This window comes from Monodelphis domestica, chromosome 2, assembly GCF_027887165.1.
Source record: "Monodelphis domestica isolate mMonDom1 chromosome 2, mMonDom1.pri, whole genome shotgun sequence".
Taxonomy (NCBI): domain Eukaryota; kingdom Metazoa; phylum Chordata; class Mammalia; order Didelphimorphia; family Didelphidae; genus Monodelphis; species Monodelphis domestica.
In genome coordinates this window covers 415081955-415104930 of record NC_077228.1, presented here as the reverse complement: position 1 = coordinate 415104930, position 22976 = coordinate 415081955, and the positions used below count along the sequence as shown (strand labels likewise).

At 37.4% G+C, this 22976-nt stretch overlaps 1 protein-coding gene across 1 annotated transcript in view; it reads right to left on the bottom strand.

The window, feature by feature from the left end:
• Positions 1-15336: 15336 nt before the first annotated feature.
• HECA (hdc homolog, cell cycle regulator) overlaps positions 15337-22976 on the bottom strand; it is a 50012-nt gene continuing 42372 nt past the window's right edge. The window contains exons 3-4 of the mRNA XM_001370281.4: positions 22279-22433; positions 15337-19236 (exon numbers count right to left, since the gene is read on the bottom strand). Coding sequence (XP_001370318.1) covers positions 19072-19236; positions 22279-22433 — 320 coding nt within the window. The 3' untranslated portion in view covers positions 15337-19071. The remainder of the gene's footprint in view (positions 19237-22278; positions 22434-22976) is intronic.

The following is a 22976-nucleotide window of genomic DNA, read 5'->3' as shown; positions in this document are numbered from 1 at the left end:
TGCTTTTGTATCTCCAGCACTAGACAAATGCTTTCCATTTGTTTATTCACAAGTTGATTGGATTCAGGTTGAGAAGAGATTTGAATGCCAAATAGAGGAGTTGATATTTGACCACAGAGAAAATAGGGAGCTACTAGAGTTTGCTAAATAGAGGAATGAAAGGAAAGGGGAGAGACTTGAGACAGGTAGGCCCATTAGGAGGTGATTTCATTAGTCTAAGCGAAAGGTGCTGAATTAGGGTGGTAGGGCTATGTGAGTGGAAAGAGGTCTGGTTTTAGAGATGTAACCAGTAGAAACAATCAAATTTGGCAACTGATTTTTTGGGGGAGGGGAGGTGGAGGAAGAGAATGAGGAAGCAAGAAAGACACCAAAGCTACAAACTTAGAACCTGGAAGAATCTTGATGCCTTTGGTAAAAATAGAGTTCAGAAGAGAGGTGGGTTTAGGAAGAAAAGATAATGAGATTGTGAGGCAAGCTTTAACCCAAACATGCTTGTCCAGCCTGACTGACTCATTCTAGCCAAGGGAAGTAGAAAGAAGAGTGAGGAAGGGAGTCTTACTAACAAGCCATTGCTTCAGAGCCCAGAGTCAATCTATGGTGGTCCAGGCATGAGGTAATCTTGGAGACAGTGTGTATGTTAGGGGAAAAGGAGGGTTTTTTCCCCCCAATAGTACCTATAGGTTGCTGAGGTCTATTAGAGTGGGTCATAATTAAATTATAAGCAGGAAGAGGGTGAAATGGAGTAGTATTGAGGAAAAACAGGCACAGTCAAAAGAGTTGTATTGGAAACAATATTCACAACTGGCTATAGTAGGGAAAGTGGGATGCAACCCATTTTTCTACTCTCTGATGAGTGTATACCCATTCCCATAGGTCCAAATATGGCCCCCACTTTGGAAATCACTATTAGGCAAATGGTAAAGAAAAGGCAGTGAGAATAGAGAGAAGGGGGTAGATAGGGGAGATACTTCAGGTATATACTGATGGGATGAGAAAATAAAAGAGAAGTCAAAGATAACATCAAATTATAAACCCAGAACATGACAAGAAGAGCAAACAGAGAAGGGTGGCCAAGGGCCACAGGTATGAAGGTGTGAAGGGCCACAAGATCATAAGTTAAAAGCCTCAACTAGAAACAAAACAAAACTGGAAATGTTTAGCTTGGAGCAGACTTTGATAACCATCCTGAAGTACTGGAAGGACTGTCATATGGCAAGGGATAAGACTTGTTCTGCTCAACCCCAGAAGGCAGAAGTGGGAGCAATTACTTTCTTAGCTGTTCTGTCATGCTTCTGACTCATCTTGACATTACAATTCACTAAAACTTCCTTAGATCTTTTCACAGAACTCTTTAGCTAAAGCTATATCTCCTACACCCATTATTCTGCAGATAAATTTTTTAATCCAAGAAAAATTCACACATGATTATTCAATTTCATGTGGCTAGCTTCAGCTCACAAGATCTTTTTGAATCTAAATTCTATTTATTACCAAGTACATTAATTATCCATTTCGTCTTCTGTTTCAAATTTCACATAAATGTCATGTCTTTATCCAGTCTACACCAGGTACCAAGTTGCTATTTTTGAAGCCCAGGTGGACCAATTCATTTCTCTACTCAGGAAGTTCCAATAGCCCTAGTATAAAATCCAAATTCATCTTTTTGCCATTTTAAGTCCTTCACAACTGGGCTCCAGCCAACTATTCAAGGCTTACTATTGCTCTCCTTTACCCATGGCATAGCATAGCCAATGCTTCCTACACACGATATTCCATCTCCCACTGGTAAGTCTTTGCACAGTCCTCCATGCCTGGAATGTTCTTCACCTCAGCTCACCTAGCTTCACACTAGGCTCAAACCAACTGCCATCTCTGGTGCCATTTCCTACCATTCCACCACACCCCTCCAAAAAAAAAGTTGTATTCCCTAAGAGAAGGAAAGGTTTCATTTTTATCTCTGTTATTTTCAGAACCTAGCATAATGCCTGGCACATGGTAGATACTTTAAAAATGCTTAAGAATGCATGAGTGAATATTTTGATTTTTTTTAAAAGGGGAAATCTACATGCTCAAAGTTTATAGAATACTAGAAAGCTAAACTAGAAATAATGTATTTAAAGACATACTAAAAAAACTCCTACCTATTTTTCCCTGAATTTTCAGCATAGCAAAAACAAAACAAAACTCCTAGATTTAAAGTTAGGTTTTTGTTGTTCAGTCCTTCAGTTGTGTTCCAACTTTTACGTGACCATTGGACCATACTGTCCATGGGGTTTTCTTGGCAAAGAAACTGGAATAGTTTATCATTTCCTTCTCTAGCAGATTAACACTGTAAGAGAGGAAAATCAGATTCAGCATGAAAAAGAGCAACCCAAGCGGGGGAGGAGCAAAGAAGACAGAGAATTCCAGGAAGGAACAGAAGAGCTGAGAAGATTCAAAGCAGTTACTTCACTTCTCTTTGGGAGCTCCTCAAGAGTGGGTGGTCCAAGAGAAATCTCTGAGACAGAAGATCTCCAGAGCATTAATCACTTCTCATTGAACCTAAACCCCTTGGATCCAGCTGGAGAAAAAAAGGAGTGGATGGGACTTTATTATAAAGCCATCAACTCAAAGAAGACTTTCCTCTCTATTCCTTAAAGTTGTCCTGTGAACTTCATGCTACAACTTAGGCAGATAGAAGTCAGGACAGGGATTACAACTGACCAAGGAGGGTCAGGCAAACAGCCTGAACCTTGGGATTTGGAGAGGGTCAGTTGTTAGTTCTTAGGGATCTCCTATTTCCCACTTCCCACTCAAAAACCCTATTCTCCCTGTCTTTGTGTGTCCCTTTTAGAATAGAAGAATTATTCTTTATTGATCAAGTTGCTTATCTCATAATACCCAAGAAGGGATCTGAAGCTTGGGGAGGAAAGCTACACTCTCTCAAGGAGGGAGAGTCAGCTTCAGTCCTTGACTCTATACTCAACTCAGGCACTGAAGGGACATATTCTGTCCCTCTAAAAGACAACTTGTGCTGTCTTCACTGGGGTAAGAGAGGGGAGGACCAATCTATCCTCCCTCTCCATCTTCTGGCTCCATCCCACATCTCTCACTCTTTAGTTTCCAAGTAATCATGGTGGGTGACTCCATTCTCCTATCCATTATGAGGCAAATGGAGATTAAGTAACTTGCCCAGGATCATGCAACTAGTGTCTGAGGTGTTATTTGAACCCAGGTCCTCCTGACTTCAGGCCCAGTATTCTATCCACTAAACCACTTAGCTGCCTCCTAGGCAAACAGATTTAAGTAGCTTGCCCAAGGTCCCAGCTAAGGCTAGATTTGAATTTAGAACTTCCTAACTCTGGGTCCAGTGCTCTATCCACTGAACCATCTCCCTGCTTCTAGAGATTATTTACTTGGGTTCAAATCCTGGTTCTACTATGTGGCCTCAATTTCCTTATATGTTAAAATACATGTATCTATATCTACATATATGTATATATGAAGATCTAAATTAAAATGTCCACCAAGTTTCGAGTAAATGCTGGGAAATTGCCATATTTCTTAGTTAAATGATGATTACCAGATTCCAAAGAATCATATCTTAATCTGTCCCTTCTCTCCTGGTAAACAATTTTGTGACCAGCAACATCTTCCTTGGTCAAAGCTGATATTCCATGTCTACCAAGCATATTTTTCATCGTTTCATTCTCCCTTCTGATTGGATGACAGAGTATCCTTTGAAGATATTCTATGAGGAATCTGAAGCTTCCCTTGAGATAGGAAATCTGACCTAGGACACTTTCAAAAAAGTATGCTGAGAATCTTATTTGCCTAAAGAGATTTGTCCAACAAGGCAGCTTATGAATGCTTCTGATGCAACAATAAATAAATGCTTCTTACACAAGCATTATACATCAGCATCTTATCAGATAAAACTTCCAACATGGAACTTAGAAAAATGAGTAATAAGCTGCCTTTTTTTTAACTGCTTCAAAATCTGAGGTTTCTAGCAACCAATTAATTTGAGATTATTTTCTAATTCAACCCAATGAAATGCAATAAACATTTATTAAGCACATTCTACATATGAGATGCTAGATATATAAAAAACAAAACCAAGAGTTCTAGACCTCAAGGAGCTTATAATCTGGAGAAGGCAGGGGAGGTATAGCACATAAACAGATAAGTGCATGTGTGATCATTTAAGAAGAGCAGAGAAAGTTTAACAACCAGAAACAACAAGAAAAAGGTTCCAGTAGGAGATGGCACATGAGTTGAGAATTAATCTTCAATTTTACCCTTCTTAGAAGGATCATGCCTTTAAAATTTTTAAGATTAGCAATTTTGAATGAACTCCCTCAAGGAACTTAGGTGGTTTTGTTCCATAATTCTTGTAGAACTTTCCACAAATGCAAATTCAAATATGAAATGTGAAAAGGCATTAACTTTATGAGAAATTATGAAGTTTTTTGGTAACTGAAATTAGACAGGTATGAGGAAGTGAATTCATCACCATTTTTGTAATGTTTTATACTCTGAAAACTATAATACAGTATTATTTCCTACATTAAATGTCATTGTAACATTTCTGTTCAAAGAAAACAACTTCAAAATCAAAAGAATGGGAACCACAAGCCTTTATTCCTCCTACATAGAGCATCACAGATTAAAGGCATCTGGAGAATGACTAACATTCCAATACAAATCTTAAAAATGTTCATTTCCCCTGCACACAAAGCTCTATGTGTGCTAATAAAACTATTGTAATTAAAATCAGACAAAAATGGAAATTTCCATTTCAGAAATTTTTTCAATCCAATATCCTACATAACTCTGTCTTGTTTACTGGCCCCCCAAACTCTTCTCTGTGTTGAAACCAGGGGTTCTCTCTATCTCTCTCCTTTGATCATCCTACCTACCCAACTACTCAAAGTTCAAGAATCACTAATAAGTAAATAAGTTTCTAATTCATATCACCACCCTCCACCTTTCCCCAGTTTCAGGACTGTGGCTCCAACTTTCCCAAAGGCCCCTCAAATTCAACATGACCAAAACTGAATTCATTTCCCTCTACCACATCTCCATCACCTCCCACCCCAAGGGAAAAAATAAAAACATCCCTTCCCTAGGTTCTAGTCTTAGATCTAAAGGAAACATTATAGATTATTTAGTACAATCCTCCTCACTTCCTCACTTTACAACTGAGGGACCAGAGACACAGAGAGGTTAAGAGACTTGGAGAAGTCACAGGTGTGACTAAAACCTAAAAAACTAAAACCCCTGTTCTTTCCTACCCTTCCAACCAATAATTTTTTGAATTTGTTTATTTGTTCCCTCTTGCTCTTTCCTCACCCCAAATCCTATCATAACACAGGTAACAAACAGAACTAGAATTCAAACAAAGGTTGTCTGGCAGGAGTGACATTGGCTGACATCCACTGGGCCACATCTTGATTCTCTTTCAGTCATCTTTCACATGTTCTTGCCCCATTTCCATTGCAACTATCTTCATTCAGATTTTCATCTCTTCTCACAAAGACTATTGTTGTAGCTTCCTAATGGGCTTCTGGTCTATCTCCTTGCAAAATCACCCACCACATCACCCATCCAAATACCCCAACCTGGTATCATTCCTCCTCAACAACCTTCAATGGGTCCCCACTGCCTACTACTTCTAACCATTGGATCCCGTCATGCCAGGTCCTCCACAATGTGGCTCCGTGCTGCCTTTCTAGCCTCAACTCATACTCCTTTAACTCCATTCCAAACTGGGAGTCCTCATGTATTCTCCCTTCTTACCCACCTTCTCTTCCTGTCTCTACCTTTTATTTCATATCTGCAATGGATCCTTGCTCCCACTCAACTAAGCCTGTTGACGTCCCATCTCAAGTATAACCTTCCTCTTGCCATCCCCCAGACATTCAAATTTCTCCATCACTCATTGAATTTCTTAAAATATTTTGTCTAGACCATGTCTTTACACTTATGCTCCATGAAGTCTGTCATATTCCTATTTCACATGTAGTATTGTGCAGTCATTCAATCATGACTGGCTTTTCACAATCTCATGGAACATAGTATCCACAGGGTTTTCTTGGTCAAGATTCCACAATTGTTTGCCATTTCATTCTCCACTGGATTAGAGTAGTTAAGTAAACTTGCCCAGGGTCATAGCCATATCCACGATATTCTCAGCTCCTTGAACAGTGCCTTCCATATAGCAGACACTTAATAAATATTTGATCCAAAATTGTTCAAAAGTAATCAAAAATATAATCTTTATTAATTAAATTTTATATTAACTTTAACAATAAAATTCACATTGATAATAATAATAATAGCTAGCATTTATAGAGCATTTTAAGGGTTGCAAAAGTGCTTTACAATTATTATCTCATTTGATCCTCACAACAACCCTGGGAGGTAGGTGCTATTATTATCCCCATCTTACAGGTGAGGAAACTGAGGCAGACAGAAGTCAAATATCTTGCCCTGGGTCACAGCTAGTAAGTACCTGAGGCCAGAGTAGAACTTATGTCTTCCCAACTTCAGGCTCAGCATCATCCACTGTGTCACCTGGCTGCCTAACAAATGATTCACCCAGGTATCTATATACCATGGTACATTCTGGGCACATAAAAGACATAAATGAAACAGTTCCTGCTCCTACGGAGCTCACAGTCTAATGAAAGAGACAGAAAGTTTATAAATGGGTACATACAAATCATATTCAAGGCTGGAGTCCCAGGAAATGCTTCCTGCAGAAGGCACAGTTGAGTTGTTTTGACGGAAACCAGATTCCAAGAAGTGAACGTATGAAAGGAGAACGTTCCACTCATGTGGAGACATGAAGGGAAAGACATGGAGAAGGGAGATGGAATTTCCTGGGTGATAAACAAGACCAGTCTGGTTGGACCAAAAAAAATATATATATATATTTATGTCAAGGGGACTGATGTGGAATAAGAATGGAAAGGCAGATTGTCAAGAGTTTTGAATCTCCAGGAGAGTTTAAATTTGATACCAGAGTTCATTGTGTGTGTGTATATGTGTGTTAGAAGAGATTTGAGGAAGGCTTAAATATAAAACTCTATCAATAGTCCAAGTAAGAGGTGATGTGGGACTTAACTAAGACAATAGGGATGTAAGTGGAAGGAAGAAAACAGATGGGAAAGAGAGTGTGGAAACAGAAATGATAGGATATGGCAATTGATTGGAAATGAGAGAGGGATGAAAGATGGTACCAAGATGGCAAACATGGTAACTGAAAATATCCTTGATAGTAAAGAGGGATGCTCAAAAAGGACGGGTTTAGGGAAAAAAGAGCTGTTTTATACATGCAACCACCTGAGTTAGCAGCTAGCAAATGTTTTAAAAGCTGTTGATACGTCACCTATAAAATCTCAAAACTTTTTAGAATCTTGTACAGTTATGAAAGGGAGAAGAGTAGCCACAATGGTTTACATGTATATATTATATAATAAACATTTCATAGTATATAGAGGTGGTGGATAACATGTTGGGTTTGGAGTCAGGAATACTGGGTTCAAATCTCATCTCTGACAATGTCTGGCTATGACCATAGATAGGTCACTTAATCTCTTTAGGTTTCATGCTATTCTCTAGAGCCTAAGATTTCTCAAAACTAGTTTACAATCTTCAGTACTAAAGAAAGAAGAGATCCTTCCTTTATTCAACTCATAATATTATCCCCATTTTACAAATGAGAAAAGAGAGGCTAAGATAAAGTAATTTAAGGTCATACAATTAATAAGTGGTACATTTAGGAGGCAGATAGGTAGCTCAGTGGATTGAGAGCCAGGCCTAGAGATGAGAGGTCCTGGGTTCAAATTTGAACTCAGATGCTTCCTAGCTATGTGCCCCTGGCAAGTCACTTAACCCTCATTGCCTAGCCTTTACCACTCTTCTGCCTTGGAACCAATACCCAGTATTGATTCTAAGACAGAAAGGTTTAAAAATACAATAATAAGTGGTAATTTAGCACCAAAACCCAGGACTTCTGACTTCTGACTCCTAAACTAGGGTTTGCTTTTGTACAATACCAAACTGCTTCTCATGTGACATATTTGAAAACAATGAGTAATTTTAGTAATGAATATATGCCATTTTTCGGTCACATCCAACTCTTCATGACCCTATTTGAGGTTTTCTTGGCAAAGAGAGTGGAGTAGTTTGCTATTTCCTTCTCCAGCTCACTTTACAGATGAGGAAACTGAGTCAAACAGGATTAAGTGACAGGTTCACCCTGCTAGTAAGAGTCTGAAACCAGATTTGAACTCATGAAGATGAGACTTCCTGTAGACCAAGCACTCTATCCACTGTGCCACTGAGGTGGCCCGAATCTGCACCTACAGGATACCAAAAGTCAATAATATCTTTAAACATATCAATGAAATCATTGGCCTAGTCACACATCCGCAAAATTTAAAAAATGAGCATCTATGGATAGACACCTACATGATAGATCCTTATCAAATGAACAAGCATCTACCTGCAGAGACTTCTGATGAGTAACGTGGGCACTTTGGTTTTTCCTGGTACATTTTTAGCTCTGAAAATAATTAAACAGATGGGAAGTATGTAGTACAAAAGGCAGTGTGCCTCTCGGTTTTTGATTTGTCTTGCTTATCTAACTAGCTTTAGGACAAAAAGGGTAGATTCAATTTGCCTCTTTGGATCCAAGAGGGAGCAAAGATCGTCCCAGGAAGGTAATGATCCCAAAGGGCAGGTCTTAAAGCTGCTTCCTGGCTTCCAGCATTTTGTTAGATTGAAGTGAGGAGTCCAGAACTGTTTTCTCCTACCACAAAAATGGGATTTTCCTGAGTCATTTCCTAGCCTTGCAGGAAAAAGAGGTTCATACATAGACCTAGTTTAGTTAGAAGCTAAAGGAGTATGTGAGCACCAATTCAGGCTTCCTCAGACCATGTTTTAATCTGCTTCAAGAAAAAAAAATCTATAAATCACAGATCTTCAGTGTACATCAGTGATAACTTATTCTACCTATAACTCCCTTCTCTCCTCCCTAATTGATTCAAGGCAAGATAGGTGTGATCAGCACTGAACAGTTCCAGAGCCCCAAATAGCTCCCCTGCCACCTACTGGTCAGGGTGCTTAAAACTGCATCATTGGAGAGTTTTCCCATAAGCCTTTTTGGTCTTGAAAAGCCCCCAGTTCAAATGCACCAAGCAGGAGTGGTTATTAGCTAACTCTTCAGCAGAACTTACAGTGAATATAATGGAAAGAACACAGAATTGTAGTCTCATTTCTACCAGCTATACAATGTTGAACAGTTAACTTGGCTTCAATGAGACTATTTACTTATCTAGGAAATGATTTTGTTGGATAAAACAATTTAATGTTCTCTTTTAAGTCCTTCCTACCCCTAACATTTTACTTTATGTCACTGGGCTAAAAGCAATCAATTATAGTAGTGATGTCAAACTTGGGTAGTCACTAAACCAAATAAAGACTGATTTTAAAAGCACTTATTAATATCCATGTCTTGTTATTGTTGTATTATATTGTATAGTTATATTATACAATATTGTATATTGTTAAATATTTACCAATTCTATTTTAATCTGGTTCAGAAACCCAACAAGTGGTACATTTGATACCTCTGCTCCATAGTATGGCACCCGAGGCCAAGGCTGGCATACCAAAAGGAGGAAGGCAACCAGTAAAAAAACAGGAGAGGAAATCAGAAGCAAACTACCTACACTTCAGAATTTTAAGTGCCTGGCTTAGCCTCATTCCAGCTCAATCAGCTGCCACTCCATGATCCTATAAGGGCTTCTGAGAATTAGTGGATTGATTAGTGAAGCAGAAATGAATTTGTATGAAAGCCCCTAAAAGGAAAGTATGTATATGGCATTGATTTTTTAGCACAGTTTTCCAGTATCTTACCGCAAGGGGTGTTACAAGAGTTCTCAAGCAAAATTAGTTTAAATTCAATTTAATTTTAAAAGGCCTAACAATAGTTTCTTTGGGAACATGTGCCTGTATACATATGCTAAATTAATTAAATATAGTACTTAGTAAGTCAAAAACTATTTTTTAAAAAATGCCCCAAACCATCATGACTGTTAGTGAGATTCATTTTGCTACAGGTGATAAAACTGAGTTGCCAACCCAAGGCCTCATCTGGAACAGTGGAAAGACAACATGAAGTCAAAAGAGTTGAATTCTGTATTTTAAATTACAGAAATGACTGAAAAAATGACAGCTTGTCTGTTTCACCTATAAAGAGGGTAGAGTATAAACTGATACAAAGGTCCCTTTCATAATCTAAATATACCAATTCTATAACCTACTAGGACATTTCTGTTAAAAATCAGTTAAGAGAAATAAGCTTAACCCTATGGAAAGGCATTTGTTTCTTCTAGACATTACTCCTGAGCATTGGGTGTCTGCGAGATTCCTGCTAAGAACTAATTTTATATGACATTCTCAAGCTTACCTTGCTTGCTTTCCCTTCCACAGACCTTTTAGATACGTAGTACAAGAATAACCAATTATTGAGAATCTGCAAGGTGGGCCCTGGGTAAATGTACCAATTGTGGGGGGAAAAGGGAAGACAGAGAAGAGAATGAATCCTCCAAAGGACAGATGGTAAGAACTTATCTTCCATTACTGTCAACTTGATTTAAGTATTACTGGAGGGAAAATGTGCAAATATTTAGTAAAGGATGCCTTATTCAAAAGCCAGCAAGGGTTCATCCTCTACTCTATGTCCCCCCAAAAGTGAGTTCTAGTTATATTTCCTTTTTTGACAATTACACAAGAATAGTAAACGAAAATAAAGGGAATAGGATGAGATTAAAAAAGAGAGAGAGCAAGAGTTTCTAGTGATGCTCTTATTGACAAATTAATATGCTGGTTAGTGGATTTGAAACTGTATATTGGTAATTAATTAAGCAATGTCAACCTGGGAGGAAAGTCTCTAGTAGAGTATATCTGTCCTTACCTCCATTCCCTGTATTTTTATTCCCTGTATTTTGATGAAGGAAGATGGCAGCATGGTTACTAAATTTTCAGATGCTGAGGATGACTATTTTGGATGGTCAAGAAAAGATCCAAAATAATTTTAACATTAGTGAGCTAAACTTAATAAGATGCAATTGTTTTAGGAAGAAATGTATAGCTCCATATTTAGGTTTCAAAAAAAATAGGGCATAGGGAGGCAGGCCTTGGGGACAGATCTTGGGTTCAAATATGGCCAAGACATTTCCTAGCTCTTTGACCCTTGAGCAAATCACTGAACCCCAACTGCTCATCCCTTACTATTCTTTTACCTTGGAACCAATGCTTAGTATTGATTTGAAGACAAATAGTAAGGGTTAAATAAAACTAACTAAAAAATAAAAACAGCTGCCTATCTACAGGCCAGGAGCAGTTCTTATAAAATGCCGATTGCCGAGTTTAGTAGACCCTACGGTCTACTAAATTCAATAGTGTGACATGGCAGTCCAGTTCAATTTTTGACTATATTAATAGCATTTTTGTTTTGGTTCTGATTTTTAATTTCCTTAATAGAATGAGCTCCCTAGTGAAGCAACTCCCCTTAGGAATAGGCATCAACAACTATTCGGCCACCTAACCTGTTAAGTGGCTTTCCCAGAATCATACACCTAATATTGCCAGAGACAGAACTTGAACCCAGATCCTCGACTCCCCAGACTAGTCTGTTATGACAGGATTGGCAGTGTTCAAACATAGTAAAGTGACTGTTCCCTGCTCATGTCTTTTCATACCTAAAGCACTGTGCTCAGCTGACATATTTTAGCAAAGAAACTGATAGCTGAAGAATATCTAGAGGGCATTTAAAATAATAAGAGAGTATCCGTTTTAAGGAACTAGATATGTAATTTGGGTTTGTGAGATGTTTAGAACTGGAGAGGTCAAGACCAAGCCCCTTATTTTATAGAAGAGGAAACAAGCCTAGAGAAGTGGTTTGCCCAAGGGCACACAGTATGGGCTTGAGGCAGGATTTAAAACTATGATTCTATTCAGAATGTCTATTCTGATTCTATGCTGTATCCTTCCAACCAGATGTTTATACATGAATTTCAGTTTCTGTCTCTAAAACCAACGCTCCTTCCACTAAACTATAAAGTGTTCTCTTTTTCCAGAGATACATAGCTAGGGGAAGCAGGAGCATAAAACAGGAGCATAAAACAATCCAATTTTCCATTTTTCTTTATCAAATACATATGGATTACATTTTTTTTATGTACCAGCAAGACTCATTTAGGATTTCTAAATGACAGCTTTCCAATACTAAATTTTTGCCTTTGCCAATACTAAATTGTAGTTCCAAGCATCATTCACCTTAATACACGATCTCTTTTACACTTTGAAGGCCATTATTCTTATCAGGCCTCTATGGCTGTCCTAGTGCTTTTTACAACTCTTGGTCAGCCTATTCCTAGTTGTTATTCACAAAAATGCCTTTACATCTGTTACTGAGAAAATATTTCCTCTTACTTTCCATCAAGGTCATCTTTGGCTCATCATCCAGAAAATTTCAAGACTCTGCATGGTATCTTTTTCTACTTTGTATCAAAAGAGTAACATAATTGAGATTTGCACCCACATCTTGTTCCTAACTCACTCACTCAGATCTCTGGCTTCATAAAAGAGTCTAACCTTTTTTTTTTTAATATTTTTAAAGCACTAAATAAAACAGAACATGTTTTCAGCATAGATCATTTTGTTCACACAGGCATGTAAAAGTAGAAAATGTATTTGTCTCTTTTCAAGACTTAGGCTTTTTCCCACTTCCACAAACCTAGTAGCAGTTCTCCTGTGGAAAGGAAACAAGACTGACAGTTTGTATCCCCTTGTTTTCCAAATTCTATTTCCTTTCCCAATAAATATTACACTCCCTATCATTTGCCTTCAATTTTTTATATTCAGCAGGTGGCAAGATGAAAACCAAAAGGTAAAACACTGAAGAGCAAGGTAAGAAGCCAAGTTTAGCAAAATAAGTTTCTTTTAACTAGGTAGCAACAGGAAGGCAAAAGAGAAAAGGAAGAACACTTATTAAGCACTTACTATGTGCCACACACTATGCTATACTAAGCACTTTACAAATGTCATCTCACTTGATTCTAGCAACAACCCTGGGAGGGATGTTCTATTATTCTCATTTTACAGCTGAGAAAATTGAAGCAGACATAGGTTAACTTACCCAGGAACACACTGTCAATAAGTTTCCGAGGCTACATTTGAACTCAGGTGTCCTTGACTCCAGCACTCTATTCACTGCACAACATAGCTAACACCCTCTAAATGGAGCAGTATTGCAGCCCTACCTCTCACATACTAGCTGTGTGACCATGGGCAAATCTCTTAACTACCCAATTCCCTAGGTAAAACAACAAATCACACATGAATTGTTAACCTGCATGGATTCAAAGGTCCTGATCGGCCCCCTCTCCTCCCCAAATGAAGGCAGCTTAATTCTAATCAATTCTTTCCATTCATAGACTTAATCATCTAATGACTTCATGGTAGAAAAAGTCAAACCTCCAGGCCTGTTTTCTCACCTGTGAAATTAGGACATAATTTTTAATGTTATGAATCTTTCTAACTGACTTCTATAGCCTATTAAATAATTTAAATTACAAATGGAATTCTACAATTCCAAATTTCATGTTAAGGTATGAATTTAACTGCACATGAAGAATTTAGAGCATCAGAGACAGTCAACACACTTTCTTTAGGAAGTGTTACAATGGCTAGTTTCATTTTAATCCAAAATAAAATATTTTTATAACAAACTAAATGAGATCTGCAGGTGTTTGTCACTTAGTTGGCTTGGAAATACTAAGCGAGTTCCAATAAGATGATAATTTTCTCCTCAGCAAGTCCCAGTGATTATTACCGAGCAAATAGTGGCTCTTTGGGCTTAATAATAATATAGCTTGCATTTGTTTAAGAACATTGGATTGAGTTAAGATATGGAGCTCTGTCACCAACTCACTATATAACCTCAGGCAAGTTACTTCGCCTGGACCTAGAATCCTTAAGATTCCTCAGCTGTGGAATAATATTTTGCAACAGCTGACTCAGGTCACTCCCAAATTTTAAATATAAAAGTACCACAAGTCAGCTGTGTGTGTATACACATGTAAAGTGATACATGAAAAAGTGATATCTATACATACATGCACACATAAACATCTATGCCCACAAAACATATCCTATATATGCCGCACATATATATACAGCCTCACCTTTATATATGTATGCCTCCAGGTATGTTGACTCATGACTTATAATTTCATATATATTATTCACAAGTACCTATGGGTACATATATTGCTTTACAATCAGCTTTCACACACATTATGTAGGTCCAAGTAAGATTAAATAAGGTGGGGGCAGCTGGGGTAGCTCAGTGGATTGAGAGTCAGCCCTAGAGATGGGAGGTCCTAGGTTCAAATCTGGCCTCAGACACCTCCCAGCTGTGTGACCCTGGGCAAGTCACTTGACCCCCATTGCCTAGCCCTTACCACTCTTCTGCCTTGGAACCAATACACAGTATTGACTCCAACACAGAAGGTAAGGGTTTTTTATTTAAAAAAAAAAAAAGATTAAATAAGGTATGTTTAAATGAGAGAAGCCGAATAGAATATAATTGAGCTGATCTCACTGGTTTATAAAACTCTTACTAAAATGTATAGACATTATCTAATCTCCCTTTATTTAAGAACTGCAAACCATGATAAAAGAGCTGAAGATTCAAAGGCTGGCTAACTCAATTGCCTTCTTCTTCTACTCATCTCACTGCTTTCTTGACTTACCTTTAGATTCTGGGAAAGCCTTCCCTTTCTTCACATTTATTAATGGAATTTTGTTACAATGATTACATTCTTAGTAATTACCTTCCAAGTATCAAGATGGTCCTGATGAAAGCCCTACCACACTCTCTGTAGTAAGTGAGCAAGGAAAAACCACTTGGAACCCTGAAGTGGAAAAGAGTTGTCTCATGAACCCAGTCCCTGTCTTGCCATAAGACTCTAGACTGCTTTATAGGTCTGGATGGGTTTTGCTTAGGAGGCTGAGATGTCTCAGGCAATCTGCTTCTTGAAGACAATACAACAAAAGGACTGCAAAGAGCTTAATTACAGCTAGGTTCTCCTTTGTCTACAATGAAAAAGTACACCATCAAGTTCTTTCATTACACAATGATTGTTACACGGACAGGGACCAAAGAAATGACAGGAAACCAAAGAAACTCTTTTCTTCACACTTTTCTGATCAGATAAACTGCCTTGCTCAAAATTCTCATGCCAAAAGAAAAAAAGACAGCACATTCACAGAATCAACAATGAGAGATTTTTGCAACTTTATTACTTTTTAATACAGACAGATCACAAACAGAGATCCTCTTATACCACACACAACAGTACCATAACCAAACATTTCCGTTTCATCAACATTCATTTGCTATATACATTGTCTTTCCTTTGTGAAAGTGCAATCCAAGACATCTTGACAAGAAACCTTTACTGACAAGAACACATTTCTGAGCTGGTTTTAAAGGTGCCCATCCACTATATCTTCTCTCCATTGCCTGGTAAGAACAGTCGGCAGTAAATGGAAATCAATTGGGTTAGGCAACATCCTGCTGCAGGTATATCCACACTGAACAGTAGTAGCACTTCCCTCCCCCTCCCAGTGTCCCACCCACCCACACCCACCCCTCCATTTCCAATCAAAATGACCAAAGGAGCCAGTTATGATTAGATCAAAGAGATATGTAAACTGTGAGTTACTGATCTAAGCACAGCAGAATCCGGATAATACTTGAAATGAGGCTCTTGGATTAAATGAAGGATTGATTTCTGCAGGTCAGTTATTATCTTTTGGGTGCTCTGTGAAGTTATACATGAGGGTATCTGTTGGTTCTAGGTACCCCCAAAATCTAGGTACCAGCCTAGTCTGGATCAATTACTATGTCCAAGCAGGTCAGACCATCAACCTTTCTTAAAAAGAGCTATTAAATAGTACTGGAAATTAAAGGTAGTTTTTTGGATGTTTGAGTGTTGTCTGGTGTATGTTAGGGAGAAATGGGAGAGGAGAGGTACTTTCAGTAAAAAATAAGATTGGTATTCCAGTTGGCTACATTATACAACGTCTACCTCAAGAGACAAGCATAGGGTCTCTATTGCTTCAGAAGGAGGTAGCAAGTGAGACAGAGGTTGGCCTGAAAAGAAAAACAGAATCTGACCCCAAAACTATTTTTTCTCCCCTGTACTGTGATTTACTAACACAATATTATTTATTCATGATGCATCTATATGAAAACCCATCGTAGGCCAAGGGATAAATGTTAAAGAAAACAGCGTCTTGAAAGTAATGGTTGCACTTAAAAGATGTTTCACTTCAGAATGTCATCCTTCTCTACCTTCCCAAGAAAAAGAAACTGCATTTCTCAGGTAATCATGTACTTTAATACTTTTCCTTTACCCCATTACACCTTGCGCTCCCAAATCCTCTCACCTCTACCCCAAAAAGAGTCATCTTTAGTGGATATATTTTTTATTCTCATCAAAATGCTAGTCAATGAGGAAATAACTCAAATAATTTACTTTATGAGAAAGTAAAGGAAAATAAATTTAGTTCCTTGGCAAGATATTTGCCAAATGCTGCTGCACCCCAGTTTTATTTTATACTCCAAAACAGCAGAATTTCCTTTTAGGCAACCATATACAATTTGAAAGCCAATTGTATCTTTAAGATTCAAGAACAGTAGTCTGTAATATCTTTCCAACTAAAAGATAATATATAAATCTGTCTAAAAATAAGACAATCTATAGTATCCTGATTTCATTTCAGTACCTTGGCATGTAAGTGCTTAATAAATGTTTGTTGACTTGAGCTGAATTCATTTTAAAATTAAAGGCTAAAAAGGAGATTTTTATCCAATTATATTAAAAACTTGCCAAGTTGTTTTTCAAACGTCTGGGAAAAAGAAAACATAAAGGAAAAAAACATGGCTTTTTGGAGATTTACTTAATCTATCCCATAGGATTATTATAAGCAGGTTTCACTTTAAAGTCTTTGTTGGGAAAAGAAATGCACTGCAAAAACTTTACTCTTTAGGCTTTGAAACAATGTCCAAATGGTATTCTTAAGACAAAGACGTTGTTAAAAATTTAGGTTTCAGCACCTGATGCCCTCAACATCAAAATTATTCACAATTATGGCCCTGTGCCTTAAACCCAAATATTCAGTCTTCTCCCTATAAACCTCTTTTGGTTCAATCAAATATTGGCAGACTTAAGTACAGTCTTTGGCCTCTCATAAACATTTCAAGTATTTTCCCTGTGGTGAAACATTTTTCAGACCACCAAAACTGGCTAAAGCAAAGCACATTTAGAATCAAACAGAACATAGAGATAATGGGCACGGAATAATGCTTCTGATCCTCCCAAGATCGAGTGTTGTCTGTAGTACACCTGCAACTCTCTGGCAGTAAAGTCTCAATAACGTTATGTGAAAACCCAAATGTGGTTCCTCTGGAACACAAGACTAGTATAAACTGATTAAGCAATACAAAATGTTCAAATAAACAATGTTTTTGGTGTTCTTTGGGAATATTTACTTCAACACACTTGAAATGACCAAATTTCTAAGGTCACACTTGAAATTGGCAAATTATTTTTGAAAAAGCACATTCTAAGTCAGAATCTATAGTTTTGAAAAGGGGGGGGAGGGGGCTAAGGTTCCTTTTAATGTCACTAACAGGGATCTAAGGCTTTTATAATTTAATTAGAAATCCTGAATGGAAATCTGCATCTTAGAAAGACAAAAAAAGCCAACTTTCTAAATGCTTAATATTTCTCTAGTAAAGCCAACGAGGTATTGCAAAAATTCTTATAAGAATAACATTTTAGTGTACACCTTTTATTAATAGGAATAACTCCCCCATGTGAAAAGGATAAACCCCAAATAGAAATATTAGCCCTTTTTTCCCTTAACATCCTTTAAATATGCCCTCTCCCACCCCAAATCTGGTCAAATATGTAATTTTAGAAGGCTCAGCATTAACTAGGCAAGACATGGCCATAAGTGACTCTTTGGAAAGTATGGCACTGACTATAATCTTATGAAGTTCACCAGCATGTTTAAGGATCAAGGCTATGAAGTTCACTGGCAAGACACCATATGTGACTTCTATCTTGCAACTGGTACAAATCTGTATTTGTCAAGATCACACTACTGGTGAATTCTCCAACTTAAAAGCCATTTTAAACTACTTTGAAGACAAGAGTTCTAACCACACAGCTCTGCAGTCCTGCCTTCCTGAACCCATGTGCATCAGTAATGCCATTTAATATGCTCTCTAGGTCATGAGCAAACCTTGACCAAAAATATTTGCACCACAAACAGCTTCAAACAGATGTATTGTAACTTGGAACTTAATTCCAGTAGAAATCACTTGACCTGACTGCTAACCTACAATACTGATGGAAACAGTACACCAAGGCTACTTCCAAATGATCTGTCAGTGAAGGTAAATTTCGTGTCAATGTTTACTGCAAAGCACTATGCCAAGATATAAACTCAAAACACTGTTTCACCTCCTGGCACAGATTTACATTCACATGTCACACAGTTTTCCCAAACCCCTGGGAAAATCTGAAAATAGATCAGCTGGAACTGTCTATCATTTTAGTAAGGGCTTCTTCCCACCTCCTCAAACTGCTGGACTCTACCATGAGATCAGTTTACCCCCACACCATCCCTTCCCTAAAATCTCCCACCCTCCCTGTCACCTCTTAACTTAAAGCTCTATCAGAGACAATCAGTGATGGTGATCCCCCTTCCCATAAACTCACAGTTACTCCCTGGGGCTCAGGCCCTGACCACTAACTAAACACTCAGGTGTCAAGGAGGGTGCAAGGTCAGTCTCCAGTTTTAGTAACATCCACATCCCAAAACAATTCTTCTTTAAATTAGAAAAGAAACCAATGTCACGGAGTGTTTCCTATAAAAGATATGTAATAAAGTAGTAATACCCATAAAATAGCTATTACTAAAGCAAAGCTTTCATCAATAAGCCTCCAGAACTTTAAAAGAAGAAAATGGCTTCACGAAGTGGTAGTCTAGATTCCCACAATGTGGGCACTGCTGAACATTGCTGTATTCTGAGAAATACTGCATTCCAATCCGTACATCTATGACTGGCTTTCCACAGTGCTTACAGTTCAGTCGGGCCTGCAAGGGGAAAGAGAAAGACTTTTGAGTAGAAACTTTCTGTTTTCTTTCCATTAAAAAAAATGCAAGTGCTTGATAAGTGTGACCCACAAAACTACAAAAGCAAGCAACTAAGTTAAGCTTCCTGCCTCTGGAATGGAGGATATATGCATTACCCATTCCCCACCCCCAGAAAACCACACAGGATATGAGAAATGAGTCATTTAATTCTGGAAAGCTTCATATTTGTATTTTTCAATACTTTTAATCTAGAGTCAGGGAGGCCTGGGCTCAGTTACTGCCTCAGACACTCACTAGCTGAGTGACTTTGGATGAATCATTCAGTCTTTCAAGACTTCTATTCCTTCTTTTGTAAAATACAATGGCCTTTATGGTCTGAAATCTCTTCTACAGGGACCTTGCATGAAGAAGTCAACTAACTTAATGGAAAAATTCAGGATTTGCAAGGAACCTACTTGTAGAGAATCTCAGTAACTACAACCTTCACTGAGATGGGTTCATACTAAAAATGTTCATTGGCAAAAGCAACCAAAACAGATAGCCTGCTAAGAACCCTAATGTAACCATCTGTAAGACTAAAATTCCTGTAAACACACCCATATCTTTAAATACTGTTGAGTCTAAGAAAATGTTTCTATTTGTCCTCTTCTTGTTTTGGTCATTCTCTCACCACATGTTATGACTTTTTAAAAAATGCTATGCTTATAGAATGACCAATCTTCACCTTCACAAGTTATGACATATAATTAGTATCTTTACAAAGAAGAGTTAATTAATGCAAAACTAATGGGCAAAGTGGCAATTAGCTATTTTTCCTCCTCACCACAGAAAAAGGAAAGGAAAATCTGAGTTTAGATTATACTTAGGAAAGCTATTAAGCTATGAATAGTGGAGGGCAATCTGAAGCTATAATTTGTCCATTTGGGTTTTTAGCCTGAAAAAAATCCCGTCACCTTCAGTAGGGTTAGCAGTTTAGGGAAGTAGAAAGGACTCTTGTGAGGGCTGAGTTCTAATTCTTGCTCAGCCATGAACCAGAGATATGACTTCTCTGACCAATTTATATGGATTGAGCAAACTGGCTTCCCCCAATAAATTTCACTTTCCTCATTTAAAAAATGATGGGAATGGACTAATTTAGCTTCTAAAATTCTTTCAAATGCCAAAATCTTACAAGCAGGATAAGTAAATAATATTTTTTTATTTCTTCAAAGGATACAAATAAATCCTTTCTTCATCTGTCTCAATTCAAGCACCAGCAATAGCTTAGATAGACTCATGATAGTAATACCAGGCAATTGTATAGCTCTTTATAGTTTATATATCATTTTAACATAGATGATCTTAAATGAATTTCACAATAAACTTACAAAGATATCATGAGTTAAAGAGTAAAAAGTATATCCATAGGTTCATATCCCAGCTCTATTATTATATAACCCTAGAGAAGTGACAAAACTGAACAAGATAATTTCTACGGTCCTTTTATAAGTTTGATACTCAATGAGTTAGAGTTTAAATACAAGTCACAGATTTCAAGCAGTTGATAATAGGCTTCAAACCCAGGCTTCTTAACTCTTGCTCAAAGAAAACACAGGTAAGTAGGTGACAGCAAAAGTATTTAAAACTGGATTCTTGGATATCTTGTTCATTATTCTTTTCATTTACTTTAACTTCCTTAAACCTTGGTTTCACCTCAAAAAAAGACTAATAATGCCTCCACTAACAGAATTATTGTGAAGGAAGTGCTTTGTACACTTTAAAAATATGACACAAGAGCTAATATTACACCAAAATATTTCTTAAATAAACTTGAAGCCAATAAGCATTACTCTTATTAAGCACCTACTGGGTGCCAGAAAAAATGCTATGTTCTAAGAATCTGAAAATAAAAATGAAACAATCCCTGGCCTCAGAGGACTTGCATCTACTTAAGAGGACTTAATACATAAATAAGTTTACATGAAATAGAGAAAGGGTAAATTTTAATCAGGGAAGGAATTAATAGCTGAGGGAAACCAAAAAAAGCATCATGAGGAATATGTTGTTTGAGTGGCTTTTTTCAGGAAACAAGAGATTCTAAAAGGGAGTGAATTCCAGGGAAGAAGCACTAGATTATTAAATTACTAAGTACAGTTGTGTCTGTGATTGAGAGGCTATAACATCTAATTCCTTTGAGATTTTTAATAATATGCTCCTCTACTTGGAATACTTTAAGGCTAATTAATTAGTTACCTCTGATAGGAGAGGAATTAGACTCTCCATGAACTTTCAAGATTTTCGACACTATAAATATTGTAGCTTCCTGGAGAAAGCTTAGTAGAATCACTATCTCGGATCTCAGACTATTTATTATAGGGTTAGAGTTCATTTGAGAAAGGAGTTTTGTTTATCATGTTTCTCCTAAGGAAACCTCTGAACTTTAGATTAAAGCTGAAGAATCTTGCCAACCTGGAACTCCCACAAATATAGAAGTCTATATTCTGATGAATTGCTAACAGAAAATACATTTTCTTTTAGAATCATATTTTATTTCTTAGAAGAGTGAGATTTGGTCATTAGCAAAAGGTTACATAAAGTTACTTTAATGAAGTTACAAATAAAAATTTAAAAGAAAAAAAACACCTCTCTTCCCATTAAGTAGCAACTACTTGAAGATGCCACTTAAACAGCAATTATTTTTAAAGTACCAAAAATTAACAAAGATATTTCTAAACAATCCAATTAAACATTTCTATGAATTACTTAAATCTATTCATTTATATTAATCTTTTCCTACTCTCTGGATGCCAGTGGATTAAAGGATTCCTCACTGGCACCAGAAACACACTGAAATGATTAGTATAAACTTCCTTGACTCTTAAAAATGGGAAAGCACCATTTTGCAAGCTACTGAAGCTGCTTCTTCATATTTCTCCTACCTCCCCAAAGAGTAGAAACCAAAGAGATTTCAGAAGATGCAGTAATCCCACAGAGCCCCAAAAAGCTGATACAAAAAAGAAGTTGCTGATGTAATTTGCTGCTCTTTTCAAGAGGGATACCAACCTGACAACATGGAGAGGCTGCCAAAATGTCATAGGTATACATGGTGCCCAATTGGTGCCAGCTTCCATCCCATCGAGACTTACACTTAATGCAGATTATTTTATGAACCCCTTCTAAGCAGTCTACACACACAGCATACAGATGCATAAGCCTCCCTGTGAATAAAAAATAAAAAAATTTTGAAGTCACTCATATTCTAAAATAAAATTTTTTTCCCTCTTAGAATGAAAAATGTTGCTTTCATTTGTCTACCACACAGCTTTAGGGCATATTTTTTAAAAGTTCAACTTCATGGGCCCAGATAAACATAAAACCAAAATAAGTTATATGCATCATGTGCCCCAAAGATGTCCTCTTGTAACTGAATGGCAAGGCTGACAACCACATCAGCAGGCCATGTGCTTTGAGTTGGTGTGCAAAATTAGGTTGGCTTTTCTAAATAATGATGGGTTTCAGGTAAGTTTACCCATACCCTTTGATCTGAAAGAGTTAGCTAAGATAAGAACTTCAGTTTATGACTAATCTCTGTAGAAAACTAACCATAGGAAGGACAAAACTGAGATCTTTGGATTCACTTGGCCTAAGCAATGAGTGAGTGGCACAGTGGACAAAGTGAAGAACTTAAAGAGTCAGGAAGAGTCAGGCTCATATCCTATCCCTAAAACTTAATAACTGTATGACCATGAAAAAGTCACTTG